This window comes from Pelecanus crispus, chromosome Z, assembly GCF_030463565.1.
Source record: "Pelecanus crispus isolate bPelCri1 chromosome Z, bPelCri1.pri, whole genome shotgun sequence".
In the NCBI taxonomy this organism is placed as follows: Eukaryota; Metazoa; Chordata; class Aves; order Pelecaniformes; family Pelecanidae; genus Pelecanus; species Pelecanus crispus.
Window position 1 is genome coordinate 69,406,349 of NC_134676.1, and position 20,336 is coordinate 69,426,684.

Below are 20,336 nucleotides of genomic sequence, written 5' to 3' on the forward strand. Positions count from 1 at the left end.
AGGGATTCCTGGGATCTATTCCAGGAAGTTTATTCTACTGGGAGATATCTCTGCGTTGGAGCAGGAGGTCTTTGTCCACAAAGAATGGTCTCTTGTAGGGAAGAAAAGTGGTGCCACATTGAAAGTTGGGAGAGTCTCCTCAAAAACAACAAGCACTGGGCCCAGGGAATGATTCCCCAATAGGAGGACACTCCTAGAGATCGCCTGTGGCAATCTGCAGCCTTCCCCCCTTCAAGATCCAGAGGGAACCTCACTACTCAAAAAGGGTGTGAGTGCCCATCATGAATGAGAACACCTACCTTGTAAGAAGACTGGGTGTAAGTTATGGTATTTGAAATCTGTCATGTCTTGCATGAAAAGGAAACTCCTGGAACTGAAGAGACTTTTCTGTCCAGAGGCAAAAATATCCAATCCATTTACCTCTAGCTATATAATTAATGAGTGATCAAGGTTGAGTGCACTATATGCTGTTAAAAAAAAAAAAAAAATGCTGACTGAACATGTCGGTTTCAGTCTTGCAGCCTGAGCAGCAAGAAAGAATTGCAGTCTTTTCCATTCTCCTCTGCTTTATATACGAAAGGATGTGGAAAGTGGTGACCTAGTTTCAAAGAATAGTGTTATCTCAAATGACTCCTGCCTCATTTATACAAGACATGAATGCATCAGAAGGAAAAGACACTTGGACAAGCATTCACAAAAGAGCAAGCTATGTCACACATCTGAGTAAATGAACAAGCAGAGAAATCAGCAAGAAAAAAACTCATTGACAAGTAATGCAGTTCAGCTTCCCAGGGTAAGAAAATTGTCTTCCTACAGCAGTCCAGACACCTTCAGTTTTAGAATGTCAGGATTTAGAGAGGACTGACTAGATGCCTCAGCAAAGCTCGCAAGGATGAGGAAAAATGAAATACATACTTTTACTTAATGGGGAAGGTGAAAGTCTGCTAGGTAGGCAGCAATAAAGAAGCACAAGCACCACTGCCAGGCACTTCACTAGAGACAATTCATAAAGCCAGGATTTACTTTAATAAAATGTGAAGTAAGAAGAACTTTGCTCAGGTACAAAAACTTCCACAACAAAATCAGTCAGGGACAAAAAATGGCAACACGCTGATTACATTCCCAGCTTCAGTCTCAATTGTATCATAAACCCATTTCCTATTGCAGCGACATTCTGGTCCACATTTGTTTGAATTGCATTTGGGGCAAGGATAGAAGCAACCCAGGCAGTTCTTTTCCAGGCAATCACACAAATCGATGTTATTACAAAGCAGCCTGCCATGTTTGTCGTACTTCCTTTTAATTCTGTGAAAGAGAAGAGAAAGTGATTCTCAGAGAATGCTTCAACATGTTCAAAGACTAAACTAAACAAATGTGGAAAACATCTGCACAGGAACAAGTATTTCCTCTTTAACAGCCTCACAGCATTACGAAGTACCAGCATTATAAACTAATTGCAAAGCCACTGTTACTAAAAATGAAATTGTGCCAAAGAAGTAAATCAGAATTCTCTTAAGTCACACAGAAAAAGCTTGTTTTCCCAGCATGGCTTTCATGTGTAATAAGAAATCTCTCTGCAAAATATTAATGCTTTTATTCATTTCATTTATAGTCAGTAAACAGCATACCAGCCATTTTTAACAGTAAAATGTGTAATAAATTAGCACATCTTACTTGGGCTTATAAAAAAAATCTTGTTTCATCTGTGACATGCGCGCTTTCTTTTTCTGCTCTCTAGTTTCAGGATTGAAGTCAGCTACCTGAGGTCCTGGATTTTGAAAGGCTAAGCATTTTAATTGTTTCTCAAGTTGTTGCTATAAATAAACAACATAAAGTTTATAATTAGTACAATTGGAACAAATATTTATTAGCTGCCAAATGTCCTCACTGGCTTTCAAATGACATTAAAGTTAACATTCTTGATAACTTAAAACCACACAGGTAGGAAAACGAAACAAAACTCAACATAAATTAAGATCACATTGTTTAAAATGTTTGCTTGTCTAACAGTTGAGTATTCCTTTGACTAACCATGCATCCTGACAAGAGAGGGAAGTGTGACTCTGAATACATGACTCTGGTACAGTGGTACGGAGTTTGAAAGTTGTCTTGTGGGAGGTGGAATCGTGTATTTTTTTCTTCAACATTATCCATAACGTAAAAACAAGTACTATGATTATAAGCATCTCAACTGGATTCACCCTTATCTTCATTGTTCCCTCAGATGCCTAAAACCCGTCTTTGTCCAAACAGTCTGAGGGCAAGACAAATGTCTGGAGGAGCAACTAGTGCAGGAAGGAAACATTTGCACAAGCGAGGAGCATGAAAAAAGCACAGACATAATGAAGCTAAAATGAGCACAGTTTTTGAGAAATAGGAGGGAGCATTTTCTTGCCTGTTTTACAGAATTCATGTTTGCAATTAGCTAAACCTGCTGAATAGTTTTGGAGGCTAAAACATCAGCTCTGTGTATTGCCATTCCACATAGTCCATGTATGTTGACAGTCACATCTAAAGTCAATGCAAACAAACATGGGCATTGTGTCAAACAATTTCTCTTTGGACAATGACTGTGGACATTGAACATACATGTCATTCGTTATGCAAAGGCACAAACATACGTACAAATTTATCTTCTGCTCTTAGGTAAATGGAGCTGACTTGCCACCCCCCAACTTCCCTGGAGGGTGTCATTCCTTTCAAAGTCTACAGGGATTTTTCACAAACAAGTAAGTGCCTTCATTGCTTCTCATGGGGAAAGAAGTGGCAGTTCAGTCCAATCTGCTGACAGAGTGATTTAGAAATATCCGTGCACTTGAGTGCACTTATTTACAGGGTGGTTGATGCTGTGCATCTTCAGCTGCATCCTCCTGAAAACCTATAGGGCAATCTCATGCACCTGCTTTATTCAGACATTTCTGCTTTTGAGCCTGGGGTGGATTTTCAGTGCAGAAAATAATGCTTCATCATCATCATTGTCCATGATCACAAATTATGCAACCTCAAGTTGGAAACAAATAATAAGCTATGGAGATAGTCCTCCCTCTAAGAGTGCTCTCCTATTTCCCTACTAACTATTTCATTTGCGCTCGAAAGTGCTCTTAGCCCTCTAAATCACTGCAGTGCAAACTTGACTCATTTCACTGTTATTACTGATAGCTCCCTATTGAATCCAGGTTTTTATTTTTGTAATTATGAAAGAAATTGAAGGCAATGGTAAGTATCCTGACAATAAAATGGTACTGGAGAAGTCATACCAATTGTTTTTGTGTTATTGAGCAGTCCTTATCAGGAGAGACATTTCCTTCTGCAGATGTTTCCTGGGCAGAATCGCTTTTCCTGCAGTTTTCTTCCACACGATCACTCATTTGACCACTCTTGTGAAATACATACATATGTGTTAGACATACACAGAATTGTGAGAACCACAGATGTTTAGTGAAGATTTTAAGGTTAGCAGGCGATATCCATACTAGACTTTTATGTATTCCTAACCAACAGCAAATGCAGAACAAAATGTGGCTCAGTATGAGCCTCGATTTTAAAACAGTATTAAAATAATATAACTAACATAAAAACAAGCTGTATCACCAAAGCCACTATTATTCGTTAAGCAAACCTCGGAAAATCTCTATAGTGTTTAAATAACACAGAAATTGAAAGAAATGTTGTCATCTGTTACAGACACCACTTCACTGCATTGTCGCCTTTAACGTAAAGGTGAGAAGCGGTATTCTCCCGGAACACATAAAAGCAGTCATCGATCAGCACTGGAAATGAAGGCAACAGCACGCAGGAGCAGTCATTTCGCGTACCAGCAGGTGACACTGTTGTCCCAGCTGCGCTTCTTTTTGCAAGGCTCCAAAAAACAGCGGCCTCGTTGGGTGGGGGGTGCGCAGGAGGGGCCTGGGCATATTCCCTGACGTTACTCACAGACACCAAAAGCGTGTCAGAGCTGTGTCCATCACAACTAGGCTGTTCCCTGCAGATTCACAATTTTCCTCCTGAAGACTTCGACCAATGGACTAAAAGTAAACTTCTTGGCTTTTAAATCTCAGCCCTTAGCTTTGCGAAAGATTTTGTGTATAGCTAGAATGTGTAACATTTAGGTTTAATAGGAAAAAAAGTGCATCACTCACTCTGCTAACAAAGCACCCAGGGAGGACTATGGGTTCTGCAAGTCTGTCCTACAAATGCCATCCCGCATCTCTCCCCCATCACACAGAAATGGCAGTGGCAACTGTTCAGGATGGGTGTTAGCTACTTCTTATCCATCATGTGAAGCTACTTAGTTAAAAGTTTTTATGCAATACCTGCAGTTCCAGTGCCTCAGACTTTAACCCCAAACACCACCAGAAATATTTAAGCTTTTTTGGAGTTCTTCCAGCCTTTCGCCAGGTGCTGCACAGTCTCTCCCATTGCCTCTGAAAGGTAGTGCAGTGGTCTCTGCCAGGTTACCCTGCACTTTAGTATTGTTGCCCAAACCCTGTCCCAGAGAAGATCTTCATTTCACCACTGCCCAAGGGCCAGCACCTCTCTGAGACAAGCAGGAGAGGGGTCCAAGCCTTTCGCTCCCTCTGTTGCAGCTCCTCCCTACAGAGTGACAGTCAAAGTGCAAATAGCAATGAGAAGGAAGAGACCTTGTAGTAACTGGAGGGGACACTTTTTTAAGAGGTGAAAAGAAGAGCTTTCAGCCTGTTTTAGAGAGGGTTTTCCTTTCTCCTCTTCAGTGACCTAAAGAATGACTGGGATTGTGACACTGCTCACAACAGGATGCTCTACAGCAACAATTTTAGTCCTGAGACTTGAGCACCTTTTCAGGCTTAGAAAAGGAAATCTATTACCAGGCAATTAATATTTGCTGTATGGAGGATCCTGCTTTCCTACTGGAAATTCACTAGGGACCTACAAATAAAATAAGAATGAAGGCCACTGCTCCAGAAAAAGTGAGTATTGCTCTTCATTTGCCCTCCAGTTGGACTCTTGATAAGGATTTGCTTCCTACATCTCCTCTTGTGTCCAACCATGCATCCAGCATTGTTAAAACACTTTATGAGTATGTATGACCATCATCTGTGCCTGTTTTATTACAGCGTGCAGGGTTCAGGAGCAGAACAGCCATCAGCAGCTACCAATGTAAGCATGAAGAATTCCCATGTGTCTTCTGGTGGTGTAAATACTTGACTCCTTTGGAAACTAGGTCCTAGCAGTTATCTGGAGCCAAACACCCAAAATCAGAAGCCACTTCTTAAATACTTCTTGTATAATAAGTATAAGCATCTTGTATATAATAAGAATAAGCATCTTGTTCCAAACATGTGTTTCAAATGCCCTTGCACCTCAGTGAAAATATCCTGCATAGAAAATGTAGCACATTTCTTTCTCCATATGTATTGTGAAGATAAAGTGTTAAATTTTAATCTCCAGGAAAGATACTAAAAAATGAGGCAGAGTGTGATTAGGAAACTGCAAGATTCAGACATTGGTGAGACTCACAGGACTGACTATCATCCACAGCATGTTCTGAAGGGGGATAGGGGAACAAGGGAGACTGTGAGACTCAGACATCCACTCTCAGGCCTGCAGAACCTAATTATCCAAAGGAAAGTATTCTTGGTCCTGAAGCAGAGTTTTTTCATCTACTCTTTTTGGTCTGGCTGTAGGGATAATCCAGGGGTAATGCATTGGACACCAGTCTCTTCCATAAAAACTGTATCTCTGAGGACAACCATCAATTGCACTCTTCCTCCACCAAAACTTGTTTTCTCCCACACCTTTTGAATACAGCAAGAACTTCCTGAAGGTGATCTTCCACATCTCAACATCCCACTGTGGCCGTAGCATATGGCTGAGAGCTGGCAATTTCAGCACAGACCTTTGGCACAGATGACAAGGCTAAAAGCAGATTAAGGGAGGAAGAAAATCAGAGGCTGTGTTATATTAAAAGAGACTTGGTCTTATCCAAGAGACAGATGTTTCTGCTCAGAGAACAATTTCAGAAGATGTTGGGATTTGGAAGGAACTGCACTTGTTTATGATTTTCATAAGAGAAATATTTTCCTGTATCTGCTCTTTTAAGAATTTAATATTCCTATATATGATCCTTGTAGATTGCACTGCTAAATATTTCAGCTGGTGTGAAATGTGGGGACCAGCATTCCAGATACTTCAGGCTGCTTGATCTCAGCAGCTTAAAGCTGGTATCTCTGCAGGGCTTGCCAGGGTGAATACACATTGTTTTCAGATTGTATTTGTTCCTGCCATTGGAGACTTTCTGGCTGAGATCTGTAAGCATGTTCATCACCTTCCCCAGGGCATGACAAGATGCCGTCCCTATGGCTTTAATCCCCTTATGCCACATGGATTAGACTGACCCATTGCAATAATCCCATTTTCCTTATGGCCTAGTTCTGCAGAGATGGCTGTGGGCTCAGAAGCCAGCAGTCAGGTTTGTGGCACATTCAAGTATGCATCCTGAAATCTCTAGAAGACAGCTGGTGCCAGCCAAATTAAGAAAGAGAATATATTAATCTTCCTCAGGATCAGCTATGGGCTGAGCTGTAAAGATGTGGAAAGACCACTTACCAACCAGTCCATGCCTTCTCTCATAGCCCCAAATGTACATTTATGTTCAGAAGGTGGCCTTGAAGCCACCTGGGAAACACAGACCAGAAATAGGTCTTATCTCTTGTAACTCAGCTGGTTTCCCAGAAAACTGATAAACATGGTAACAGAGCAATGGCCCATTCTGTGACAGGAGTCTGGAGAAGCAAATCCCGCCCTCTCCCAGTAAAATAAAACAAATCCTCATGAGTTTTCCCTCCCAAACCCAGAGCCTTTCTGCCGTATCTGGTAGTGAGGGATCATTTAGCTGAACTCTAAGAGATAATTATAAAATCATGTGCATCTTCTGGTTGTCATGCAATAGGCAGAAGAGATCTGCCAGACTTACCTTTTGAAAACCTGCAGTTCTGAAGGGTGTGTGTTCAGTTCAGAGCAGATGGCAAGACAGAAAGGAGGTTCTCCAGAATTTTAAATTGTACTTACCAAAGGAAAGGGCTGGCGCAGCATAGGTTTACTGCTGCACAATTCCTCTGATAGTGGAAGTATGACATCAGCCCTGGGGTGACTGAAACAGAAGACAAATAATCAAAATAGTGCTCCCCAGAGAAGCAGGCTGAAGACAGTGCCAGGTAACTGTCTTAAAGGACCTCACACTTTTCTGTCTCATTAATTATGGCTATTAAACAGTACTAAGCACAAAGAGTGGAAATAGAGAAATGATATAAACTGGGATGAGAGTCCTTACTTATTACTTGCATCCGTGGATCGTTCACAGAGCAAATGTATTTCTTAGAGCTTTTTTTCCTTAAAGGTAAGTAAACAAAAAAAAAGTAATAACTACCGCACTGTACAAAAATTGAGGTTTTTTAGGACATGGATGTAGTAAAGGAATATTTTACCACTTTAGACAAAATATTCTGGATTCTGTTCACCATCTCCAACAGTCAAGTCATCTAACAAATATGCTCCCCAATAGCTAAAGTGACAATGCAACCTCATGGTTCAGCTTGCTGCCTTTCAGGATTGTTTGTTACACTAGTGGAAACAACTCAGGCTCCTCCTGATACCTCCAGATGCCAATTTCCAGTATGCTGCGATCACTTATGGCTTTCATTACTCTTCCTTAGAATGCAGCTAAATCCTAATAAACATCCAAAACTGTCAAGTCTTATAAATTCTCCTGTTGTGCTTACACAAAGAGTCCAATGTGTCTTTTTATCTTCATCAGCTGTATCCATCTATTCTCTGAGGTATTTCACAACCGTTGTCAGAGTGCAAGTAAATTTATTATTTACTATACTATTTTCTTTCCTTCCAAACACTTTTAAAACCAAAAGCTGTGTAACATTCTAGCAGCAGACCTTAGCTAGGTGAGTTAAAAGCACCTTCATTTTCTTCCACAGACTGTTTTCCTTGTCATGAAAAATAAAACAGAAATCCCTCAAGGGAAAAAAATTCACAATCTCCAAGGTACTCATACAACCGCAAGCCACAAACAAAAACCTACAACCTGGCTTACTCTCCTATATTTTTTCCAATGTTCTTTTGATTTCTTCATGTTCTACATAATGGAGAAAACAGGAATTATTAACTCTGTAAATACAGAATCTATAATTAAACCACCTTATGCTTAATATCTCCTTTTCTTCTATTTTGCTAATACTTATGTACATGTATCTGAACTTTTTCTGAATTGTTTGTGCACAAGTTATGATTTTTTTTATCATGGCATACATGATAACATGCAGCCTGCAATCTACTCAGAATAGTTTTTACTGAGTGCGTGTTAGGCTACAAGTAAGTGAGGATGTACATGTCAATGAAAATCTTAGGTGACTTTTAGAAAGACTGATTCTGGTGGTGAAACTCCTAGTGGTTCCTACAGGGACAAGTCATAGAATCATAGAATCGTTTAGGTTGGAAAAGACCTTTAAGATCTTCCAGTCCAACCATTCACCTACACTACCAAGTCTACTCTAAACCAATCAAGGGTAGACTAGACTAAACCATGTCCCCAAGTGCCACATCTACCCGTTTTTTGAACACTTCCAGGGATGGGGACTCCACCACCTCTCTGGGCAGCCTCTTCCAATTCTTCCCCACCATGAGCATGTGACTGCAAATACGCCTCGGGAAATATGATACAAATGTCCCTACTATTTGTAGGGGGGGGGGGGGGGTGGTGGTGGTAAGAAAAGGAAATAAATGGTTACAGATTCATTAAACTTCTTTTAAGCTTCCTGGCCATCATCCAATGTCAAGCTGGTTGCTTCTTGTACACCTTAGCGCACTCCACCGCACAGTGTGCCCAGTATCATCCCGCAGCCAGTACAAACAGGGCAGCTGAAGAGAAAAAAAAAGTTCATCTTTCAATGTTAAAAATTAATCTGTAATGTTCTTATCCCATTGGGAAACAGTTCCTTGGGGGGGGGGGGGGTCTATGATTTCATTGTTAAAAAGTTAACACAGAGTGAGGTCTTAGTGGTGCTCCTCCCATTTTATAAGCCATTTCCCCCTCCCCGCCCCCCGCCCTCCCGTTTTTTTCAAAACTGCCAGGTTTATCAGGTGTTTCTGCCCTTTTGTTTTCTCCTTTCTGGATGTTCAGCAGCAGCGGGGGCGGGGCGGAACTGGCAGGGAGAACGCACAGGAAAGGCAGAGATCATCTCAGCGGCTGAGGTGCCAGGGGGAGCGGCTGGGGAAGGCCTGTGCGGGGCACCAGGGGAGGGCAGACCCTTTCTCCAGAGGAGGCCGCGGCCGCCGCCCCGCCCACAGCGGCGACAGAGCGGCCGCCGGAGCTGCCGCTGCCGCTCCCGCCCGCCCGCCGCTTTGTTAGCGAGCCCGAGGCCGGAGGTGCGGCTTCACCGTGTCCCGGAGCGCTTTGAGGAGGGCTGCGGCGGCCGCGGGGTCTGATCCCACCTCCCCGCACCCCCACGGGCTCGGTGTTCGCGGCGGGAGCCGGGCCCCCCCCGCTCCTCTTGCAGTTGCGGGTGGCTGCTCGCCCCGCTACCCCACCCTCGCCTCCCGCGCCCTTCCTCCCTCTGCCCCGGCTGTCGCACACAGGCTACAACAACGTTACGACAACGTTCCCTCTTCAAACGTCCTCTCCGCCGGTACCGGCTGTGTCCGGGCGCTGGCAGCGCGGGCCGCGGGCAGCTCTGCGGGCGAGGCCGGGGGCGGCCCTGTGCCTCCCGCGACGGCCCCGGCCAGCGGCCGGAGGCGGCTGAGCCCCTCCGCCAAGCCGAGGTGGCGGCACCTCTGGGAAATCCTGCTTAAGAACGGGCAAAAATGCCAGGCGAGCAGAGGGGTGACGGGAAAGAAACTCCGCGCAACGGGAGGGAGAGCAGGGCGAGCGCCACGGTCAGCGAGGCCGGCGGGGGAGGAGGTGCGGCGGGCGGCGGGGGCAGCGGCTCCCCCGCCGCCCGGGGAGGACCAGGGCGGAGCAGGTGGATGTTCCCCGGCGGAACTGCGGCCCCCGTGGGAGGGAGCCCACGCTGGGGCAGAGACGCAGCGTGAGGAGGAGGGAGCGGCAGAGAGGAGCGGGTTTGGGGCGACCCCAGCCCCCGCTCCCCCTTCCCGCTGGGCTGAGCGGGGTACGGGGGTGTGTGGAAGGGTCGGGAGTGAAGATGAGCCTGGGGAAGAGGGAGGGCGGCGGGAAGGTGGTGTTCTAATTTTTGTTTCTCCCTATCCAAGTCTGGTTTAATTGGCAGTAAATCAAATTAATTTCCCCAAGTCAAGTCTGTTTTGACCATGATGGTAGCTGGTCAGTGATGTCCCTGTCTATCTCAACCCACAGGCTTTTTCACCTCATTTTCTCCCTGCATACCCTTGAGGAGCGGGGGGAGCTTTGGGATGGGCATCCCGCAGCTGGCTGAGGTCAGCTCACCATCCCTGCTCAGGTTCTTGCCTCAGAGAACATCCCATCACAAAGAATGACAGAGCCCATTGTCCCTCTGTTGCGGGGTAGATTTTGACTGCTTAAAGAACCACCACCAAAGGCAGCAGCGACTGGTTCTGTTGAAGTGAGATATTGTAAAAGTGAGACTTAACAGATGGCAAGGTTCACTCTTACTTACTGCACGGAGGGTATAATAACGATTCAAAGTTACCAATACAAAATCTTAGTGCCCTATGATACAAGGTTATACATAATATTGGTCGCTCACCAAAGATCTGCAGTTGGTAAGTGGCCTCTCAGCCTCGAGGAGTAACCCTGAGAGGTGCGTCAGCTCAAGGGGAGATCACTGCCGCGCAGCCAGCTGCTTAGCAGAGAGAGCTCAAAGGTGGCTCGCTTAGGCTGTCGCATTTATGGAATAAAGTTGTTGGCTTGCAGTCAAATTACATGTGATGGAAAAGGTAAGCACGAGACTCCTTGTACCCACAACGTCCTTTGTTCCTTGACAAATGAGTCTTGGAAGCACCACCTGCTATTCTTGTGTTAATCACATGGTCGGTGTTCCAGTTTCCAAGCTCATGTGCATCAATGCTCACCATGTCACCCTGTTCCTGCGTGGGCTTTCAGAGAACAGGCTGGACCTAGAGAAGTTCTTGGCCCAGTTATGGCCTAGGCCTTTACTGCCTTCGGAGCCTGAACCAAACTGCCACTAGTTTGGTCAAGGAGTCGGGTCCGTCCATCACACCCAGCTCTGGAGGAGGCTCTGCACCTCCGGGCCAGGGGATGCGGACATGACAGTGCTGTGAGGCACTGCACAACGGGAATGTAGTGAGGCCACGTTGTTGCAGTAGGCACTACCTAGGTCAAACAGTCATACACAGCGTTAGTAGCAAGGCCTGTTAAAGCCTTGGGCTGCAAACTGCGAACTTGCACCTAGATAGGCTGACCTTGTGCTGAACTTCTACTTAACTACATGAATGAAGGCCCTGAAACTGGTGCAAATCAGAGAGATAAGGTAGCCACAACCATCAGCAGAAGCTGCATCCAACTGAATTTGAAAAAGAGTTCCAGTCGTGGTGGTATTTAGTTAATTTCACCTATAACCCCATCAGCCATGGCTTTTGTTCTAACAATATATAATGCATCAGTACTTACTATATATCCCATCATAGCATTAGGGTTGAATCATGGAGGAACTGTACTTTATCCAATAGAACATAGAGTATGGGCCCAACAAAAAGAGAATATATGGCAAACGATCAATGTAGACGCATGTATAGGGCAAGAACAACAAGAGTTTATCTGTGAAAGCAATACCATTGAAGCCTAAGATATATGTTTGGATACTGAGCAAAATGTCTGTCAGCTTGAAATATATCCCAGTGAAACCACAAAAACTAAACTTGTATATATCAGGAGAGGACGTGTCTGTGTAAGAACTCTCTGTAATTTTATACTTGTAGATGATAATTTTGTGCGTACAAATAACTATTCAAATATTTGTATTTGCAACTTTACCATGATCATCGGATGTGACTTTCATTATTCAGCTCCCATTACATCCCATCAATTACTACAATCAGCATATTCCTTATATCAGGACTTGTCACCCACTTCCATCAGAACAAATCTAATGGTGGTAAGAAAATTGTTACACCATAGAGAACTGAAGCAGGTGTTAAAAAGAGTAAAAGACAATGGACAAAAGACCCTTATCACTTTCCATCATGATGCAGAAGAAATCCAGTGTCCTTGAAAGGGTGAAAAAGGATGGTGACCACCATCAGTGGGAGTCCCTTTTTGGATGGTCCCCTACAGCCACTGGAATACATAGCCACACGTTACATCCCATGATAATAGTATTATGCTTAGCGTTATTGTGTTTGGTACTTCTGATTATCCTCTATATAAGAACATGGAGGTTCATTGTTCATCTTGAAAGACTTTGCAACCTTTGTGTGACCTTTGTCTGACATATTAAGCAGGAATGCTTAGTAAAAAAAAAAAAAAAAACAAAGGGAGGACTGTTGCAGTCAGGGGAACACATGGCACCACTGCTCAAACATATTCAAGAAAGAGCAGTAGAGCGGCAGGAGAAAACAAAAGAAACAAACTGGAGAAGACACATGGAAGATGTGGGGACACAGCTGGAGATGCACACTTGGGAGAAGGTGCTTGATGCCAGAGGAACGACACCCCCAAGGTGACTGTGGCCTGTGGGCAGCTTATGCCAGGGCAGGGACACTGGTGACGAACTGCACATGACCAACACTGAGGCAGGGACACACGTGAGGGGATGTCGGCCCTGTTCTAGATGAATAACACAGGATCCAAAAGAATACAACATAATCCTTCAAAACACCTCAGGTCAAGTTTCTTTGGGGAAAGGAAGCAGGGCAAGCAATGCAGTCAACAGGAGCCAGAACTTGTCCCTTTTTAGCCCATCTCCTCATTCCCTTTGGATCTTCCCTTGCTCCTGCAGCTTTCCTTGCTTGCTTTCTCATTCAGTCTTTGGACCCCTGGTCCACTCACCTCTTTTCATCCTCCCCTCCCAACTATTCTGGCAGGTCCTAATTCTCCCTCACTCCCTCCACTGCACAATCTCTTCCCCATCCATGCCAGCTCCTGAGTCTCCTGCCCTGTCACGCATGCATGCTGTAAAGGCAGAACAAGTGTAACTTTTTGACTTCCACACTCTCAAGGCAGAGAGCAGGACTTAAGGCAAAAAGCTGGTCTTTCCTGTCATATCTACATTTTTTTTCCTCTCAGGGCCTACTAAATGCGTCCTGTCTATCAATGACATGTCCTTTCACTGGAAATTGCCCCCCCCAACTTCACAATTACATGCCACATAACACCTACACAGTCTTTGTAAGTACTGTAAAAGCTCATTTTCTAAAGTCCATCCATGTCCTCATCCTCATTTTCAATGAACTTCCTTTAACGCCAACTCCCTTTGCAATAAAGCAGCTTTCCTAGCTTGCCCTGAATTCCTCCCATCCACCTCTCCTTCCTGTGCTGCATCTCCGATTTGCCACTCTCCAAACCTCTGTGCTCAACTTGTACTCAACAGCAGCAAGAACTGCCATTGTACAGCTGTCAATGTTACATGCCACCAAGTGCAAATGTGTGGACACTGGAAGCAAGTGTGATTCAGATCTGCTTCTATTTAGGCAGATTGCCTAGCAATCACCTTCACCATTTGCCTCTGCCATGAAAACTGTGCTGCTATCCTGCAATACAGAATGTTAGCCAAGAGGCACACATTAGTCAGGAGCCATTATTTGAAAATAACTTCTTATTAAAAATTGTGTTAGTAATTTTTATATATTGGCATTTCTAATTAAGATTTTTGTTCAGTAGAAAGAAGAAAAGGATAACAAAAGAATAATAAGGAAGAGCGGTTAGAAAGGAAGAGTGGTTACTCATGGTTGGAAGGAAATGGTTTGGACCTACTGGGCTTAGGGGTAAAATGTCGTTGCAGGAAGTTTAGTCCATAACTCCTGCAACAACTACTTTCTCGAGCTTTGCTTAGCCCATCCGATGAGGTATGCAGAGCCAGTGACTAACTAGTGAGAGTCACAGGAAACACTGAAACAAAACCCCTCTAACTCATCATAGCCTCGATGACTTCCTCTGCTTTCTGAATCAGCCTGATGAAGACTGTCAAGAAGGCACACAATTTTCTTTGGCACTACCCTTAACTGGTTCAAATGCTAAAGAGGTCAGATGATTCCAGCACAAACCTGGCTGCACCAGTTGGTAATTCCCAAACACTAAAGGGATCCTCAGGTAGTCCCAAAATAGTTACAATTTTTCTTTGCAGCCATGGGGACCAGAGGAGATTCACTGAAGCCAACATGGCAATGTTTTCCTTAAGTGTATTTAGAAGGTGCCAGTGAAAAATTCTTTGTATTAACAACTCTAGCTTTTATACCTTGTCTCCTTATAGTGCAGTACTCTAACTTCTTGGGTTACCTGAATTCCCACATAACATTGTTTTCTAAGTTAACCTGAGTTAATATTGTTACCCTACAAATAAATAAATTGCAGTGACTGAGGATCCCATACTTCTGCAACCACAAGCTACTATGGTTTGCTAATACTAATGGACTGAATTCTGTTTGTCACCTCCAAAATGCTGTGTAAGCAAGACGTAACCTTATGTAACCCTATGTCTACATCAGCAAGCAGTTCAGTGCAGTAAGAATGGCAACACTTGGGGATGTTCCAGAGGCGTTAGTTTAGACTAGATGGACAAAATGACCATCGGATGGTGGTGTCTACCAGTTGCATACCAGGAGCTCATAATCTCCTAGATAAATTTCATCCAAAATGAACCCAGTTCACACACTCCAAGACTGTCCTGGGGGTTGAATCATACTTAACAGAGACAACTGGGAGGGTCTCTTCCAAAGCACATTCCTAATCAAACACAGATGTGAATGTAGACACATTAAGTATAGATCTGCTAAGGAAAATTAAAGTTTGAATGACAAGACATTCATTTATGACAATTAAAATTTGAGGTTTCTTTAGTCCCTTCCTCCCTACAGCTCTGAAGCCATTCCCAAGTTCATGTTTCACAGCACTGTTCTAAATTATTATCCTCTTTGCAATTTACAAGCATGGAAGTGGAAAGAGACAGATTAAATGACTTGCCCAAGGTCACAGTACAAATCATAAGCAAAACAGAACATAAAACTTTTCCAGCTTCCTCATGTGTTTTTGCCACAAACTTGTACTACACCTTTCATTCTGATATTCAGAAAAAACAAAGGATTTAGGACTGTATCTATATGTTAGATTATTATTAGCAATGCATCCCTCCTAACAACTCATCCTGTAGGAAATTAACTTAGATCTAATATGAAAATATATCTCTTACTTTTCTTGCTGAATCTTTCTTTTCTTTGTGAATTATTTTAGCCTGAATTTCCAGTTGGGAAGACAACCACAGGACTCATAAAAATGTGCTTTATCTTTAATTGTATCTTAAATTGAATACCAAAACGCTAGTGAATCACACTCTAAAATACACTGGAAACTGTTTTCCAAGTCAATCATCTACATTTTTCTGTAACCAGTTGGCAACTTTGGTTAGCAGCTCTTTCCTTTCCGTATTTTCAAATTTTGTAAACTCCAGCAGTAGAGTAGTAGCCACTCTCTCATCCTCTTCCAGTGTAGTATTATAAAAAACCTGCAGCTGAAGAAATAAACACATGAGCTTAGTTCACATAACTTCATTTGCAGCAAGTAACTGTCCCTCTGACAACTGCATAGAAAAGGGGGAGATGGCAGGGAGTAAGGAGGGAACGGGGCCAGCTTACTGATTAACACTAAGATGGGAAAGCTCCTTGCATGTCAGGAATGTGCCCTCTTGCCATCCCTCTGAAAATCCTTTCAAATGTAGCCAACTTCACTAGTGCTGGTGATACCACACAGTGTCTAGGACTAGTTGGGTAGCAGAATCCTCTTGTGCTGCCTGTTCTACAATCACAGAAGTCTTTCCTATCAGTCTAATGAGCAGAACACAAGAGAGGACTGAAAAATAGCAAGGAAATACACGGGGGAGCAGGAAATGAGCAAGAAGAGAAATGAGATAGAAGTCAGCATGACAACCAGCAACCTAACATGCCAGCAGCCCACCTTTTGGTACATTTCCTGTAGACATCACAGCAAAGGTGATCTCTACAGACAGAGTTTAAAGAGGAAAATGAGACATCTTTGGTAATATTTATTGGGACTCAGTTCCAAACCTGAAGGTTAATTTATAGGCTGGCACTGGGCTATTGCTTGTGCCATCCCAGTGAGTCAACTTGTCCCTAAAGAACAAAAGGTGAAAAACTTATAGTTCATGAATGTTCAAGAGAGATTTCTTTGATTTTAGGATCTGACTCTCTGAATTGCTCTCTTCATTAAGCACCCCTTCTCAGTTTACTTGTTGTACGTATGCATCAAACAACAGCAAAAAAGAAAAGTCAATTTTTTCTTGTAATGATAGATAGTAGCAGTTCGGGGCTGACAGAGAGATGTGGATCACATGCAGACAGCACAAAAGCTGAGCTGTTGAGAAAAGAAAATAGTATTTTGGGAAATAATCTAGGGAGACTCAGACTGGAGGTGAAAGAACAAGAAAAGAGAATGAAACAAGCAGTCATAGTTATTAACTTGTCCCAGGCGTTAACATATGGATTATTGTGGGGAATAAAATAAGACAGCCTACAGCCACCTCCCACAGATTCCCACCCTTCAGCAGGTTTCCCAAAACCCATTCCCTTTTTCCAGATGTACAGCAGCCCAATTAGAAAGTATTGTTCATGGGCTCCTCTGGGCTGCCATGCAATCAAAAGGAAAGAACTGTATCAGACGTGCAGGCCATCTGTTCAGCACATGGGCAGACAACCTCCTATGCTGCAACCACACAGAGCAGGACAACATCCATCCCTAAAGAAAAGCTCACTTTCATGCCATGCTTAACAACCAACTGCACACACGGACTGCAGAGCTGTGGGTGCATGTTCATATGTTTATTTCACAGAGGAGGAAGTATCATTCTTCTCAATGTCTCAACATAGCAACATTATACAATACCTTCTATGATTTCTTTAAAAACAAGAGATTTAAAAACCTGTGTTTAAAAACTGGCAATAAAGTTAAAACTAACTGCTTCTCTGATTTACCTCTTGGATCTGTACATCTGTATTCACAAATCTTCCCATGACTTTTAATACATCATGTAACAATTCCTTTCCATACCTGTAAAATTGAGATAAAGGTCCTTCAAACAGCATGTTAGCAAATATACTAAATTGCATCTTATTTGAAAATACTTCCGCTATTTAGTTATTATTTACCATGTTGAAAATACCAACTAAGCTGAAGTTTGCAATTGTGTACTCTTTTTCCCCTTTTAAAGAAATATCATTAACATTCAATTTAGACATTTGAGCAGGATGAAGCACACTAATTACCCTTCATTTTCACTTCCCACTAAGATCTGGTATTTCTACTTCAGTAACATGAATCCTTTGCTTAAAACAGATAATCTTTGTGAGCCCATACAGCCAAACTGAGCTAGAAAGGCTAACCAATAATGATTCTAACTTGGATGTATCTGTTGGTATCCTGAGGATGGCGTATAAATTAACGCCCATACTATTCTTTTAGTTCGAAAATAATGGGTCATTTTCCCAGCAGATTTCTCATCAGTATGGAACACAGAAACGGTCTGTAAGGGAACAAACTGGTGTGACACAAACCTGCTACAACTTGCCTTTTCTAGCGTTAGCAATACAGATGCACATTCGAACAGTCCCAGATAGCTGGTCTTGGTTATGCTGTCACTAATGGCTCCCAATGGACTCCTCTGCCACCAAAGGCAGCAGGAATGTACTCTGTCACAGCCCTGCTGCTTTTCACCATTGCCAAGTGGAGAGGAAGTTGTCAAACAGACATCAAAATACTTGCTTTGCTCAAGCCAGATAGCCCAAGCTCACCTGCAGTTTACCTACATCAGTGCCGGTAGGCTGGAGATGGGTTAGGACTTAAGTCAGGAATAATACTGTAGTTGGTCCTTGCAGTGCTTGTAAACCTGTATGCTCCAATCCCCCATCTCTCCACAGTCTCTTTGGAAAAGAGGTTACAATCTTACTCCAGCATTTTACACCCACGCTTGTGAAATGCTAGTGGATAAACCCATTTCTAGAGTCAGACTTTCCAGGAAATTCAACACTTAAGGGCACTGAAACAGTCATGAACAGATTAATTTTTAAAGCCTTTTGTGTCTGACATGAGGTCTTCTTTGACATCAAGCCCTGATCAGAGTTGAATCCTCTGAAAACCCTGTTCTGCATACTTAAGGAATTGCATCAATCATTACAAAAAAGCCATCTCTGGAAGGAAAATCCGCACCTGGATTTTACAGTTAAAACATAAAGATGGAGGAAGAAACCAAAGAGCCACAAAAATAAAGGGAACCCAAAGCTCGTTGCTTACCATACCTTTGACTTAAAAGTGGCCAATTTTCTGTAACAAATTCCCAGGCTATACGGTGCCCAATATCCTTAGTCATCACATATAAGATGATGATTGAAGTACAATTGGAAGTAAATAATGTATCACTGAGTCCATATTGCAAGTATCTGTTAGAAAAGAAGGTAATAATTGTACCTATCACTTGCTCTTTAACAGTGATGATCTGGAAATACCCAGTTCAGGAAAATTCCTGTCTCAACAAATACCAGAATGTGGAAGTTTATACCAAAATTGGTGTCACTCTGAGCTGTGTGTTCAGCTTAGTGTTTGCCCTTATGTTGGTGAAATCCCCTGTTCTTGTATACTGACTTTCCACTTCTCAGTAAAATGAGGGTGTAGCACATCAGGTGGATATATGTGCTTTTCTTATCTGTGTAACAGAAAGACAACCACTCCTACCAGACAATCCTGTGGAAGGGCAAACCGCTTCCCAGTTTCTGGAGACTCACTTTGCTGTGACATAGATGAAGCCCCAGAGAGTGAGCCAGCAGCAAGAACATAGCTCTGTTATGCAAACGGGACCTGTTTATAGGGTTCCCTATAACAAGACCCAATAACAAGGGGCCTTGGATGCTTCCATGGGGGCTAAGGCATGATTTCAGAAATATCTAAGGAACTACCTGCCAGTGATGTCAGCGGCAGTGACTGCCTGAATATCTTGCATCACCTTGCATGCTCCTCCTTTCAAGGAGCACTGTTAAAGAGTTATATTCTCATAGGGTCTTGCAGGCAGCTGCTTTATGGCTAGAGTAGATGAGCTGGGTTTCTCCCATTTGCATGCCACCACCATGCTTAATAGAAGAGAAAAAAATACTGTGGGCCAGGAAAAGCCCCGCTTAACATTCCTCATCCCAAAAGACTTTCAGGGTGGCATTCAGAAAAAAAATATTGGCTTATCAACTACTAAGACACAGGGAGGAAGGAGGTCATCACAACTCCCTGAGCTTTTCAGGGACCAGTGCTAGCCTGTGCCAATGACAAAGTCAATAAAGGACCAATAAAGGTTAGGCAGAAAATCAGCATAGCTGATTGGACATCTCTTCGCAACCTATCTTGCCTTCTTCTCAGGTGTATTTGTTCTGTCTTCTCAAATGACCACCATCAGAAGAGCAGATGGCTGGCAGGAGAAACATCTCTGCTACTTTCAGAGCTTTAGACCCATTGAGTTTATGCCAGTTATCATCCTTTAGGCCATCACTGGCAAATTTCTGTCCTTTGACGAATCCTTTCGGTAATGTGGACATGACAGATTAGAGAATTCAGCTTCAACATCTTTCTGCTGATAAAGTGAAAAGATTTTATATGAATGCCAGTGCAAGACAATTAAATACAGTATTCCAGGCTGTGTTCAGGAAGCATTTGGACAACACTCTTAGATATATGGCTTAACTTTTAGGTTGCCCCACATGGAGTCAGGAGTTAGACTTGATGATCTCGTGGATCCCTTCTAACTCAGGATATTCTATGATTCTATGAAGCTGGAAATTTGAAAAAAAATACTTTTCAATGTAAGTCTGCATTTCAAATGATGAACAGGTTGCTAGTAAGTCTATTTTTGTTCTCACCCTTAACCTGGGTGGTTTGGCTTCCACACAGAGGCTAAATAGACTATGACACTTTGGTTTGGAAACAAAATAAGCAGGGGAGAAGGAGTATGAGGAAATTATATAAAATTGTAAATGGTAGGGAAAAATGTTGAAGCAAATTATGACTATTACTGTTTCTTTCAGTGCAGAAGGTAAGGGCAGCCAATGAGTTCCAAGTTAACAAACAAAACAGGTTTAAAACAAACCAAAAGGAAGCTTGTTTTCAGACAACATGCAATTATGTTATGGGATGTGTT

At 43.0% G+C, this 20,336-nt stretch overlaps 2 protein-coding genes across 2 annotated transcripts in view; both read right to left on the reverse strand.

The window, feature by feature from the left end:
• Nucleotides 1–1,082: 1,082 nt before the first annotated feature.
• ARL14EPL (ARF like GTPase 14 effector protein like) lies at nucleotides 1,083–3,368 on the reverse strand. The gene is made up of 3 exons (XM_009487308.1): nucleotides 3,258–3,368; nucleotides 1,675–1,814; nucleotides 1,083–1,305 (listed from the first exon to the last, which is right to left on the reverse strand). The coding sequence occupies exons 1-3, from the start codon at nucleotides 3,366–3,368 to the stop codon at nucleotides 1,083–1,085; spliced, it is 474 nt and encodes a 157-aa protein (XP_009485583.1).
• Nucleotides 3,369–15,515: 12,147 nt separating this feature from the next.
• Nucleotides 15,516–20,336, reverse strand: part of LVRN (laeverin) — a 40,934-nt gene continuing 36,113 nt past the window's right edge. The window contains exons 18-20 of the mRNA XM_075726757.1: nucleotides 18,460–18,600; nucleotides 17,140–17,215; nucleotides 15,516–15,662 (exon numbers count right to left, since the gene is read on the reverse strand). Coding sequence (XP_075582872.1) covers nucleotides 15,516–15,662; nucleotides 17,140–17,215; nucleotides 18,460–18,600 — 364 coding nt within the window. The remainder of the gene's footprint in view (nucleotides 15,663–17,139; nucleotides 17,216–18,459; nucleotides 18,601–20,336) is intronic.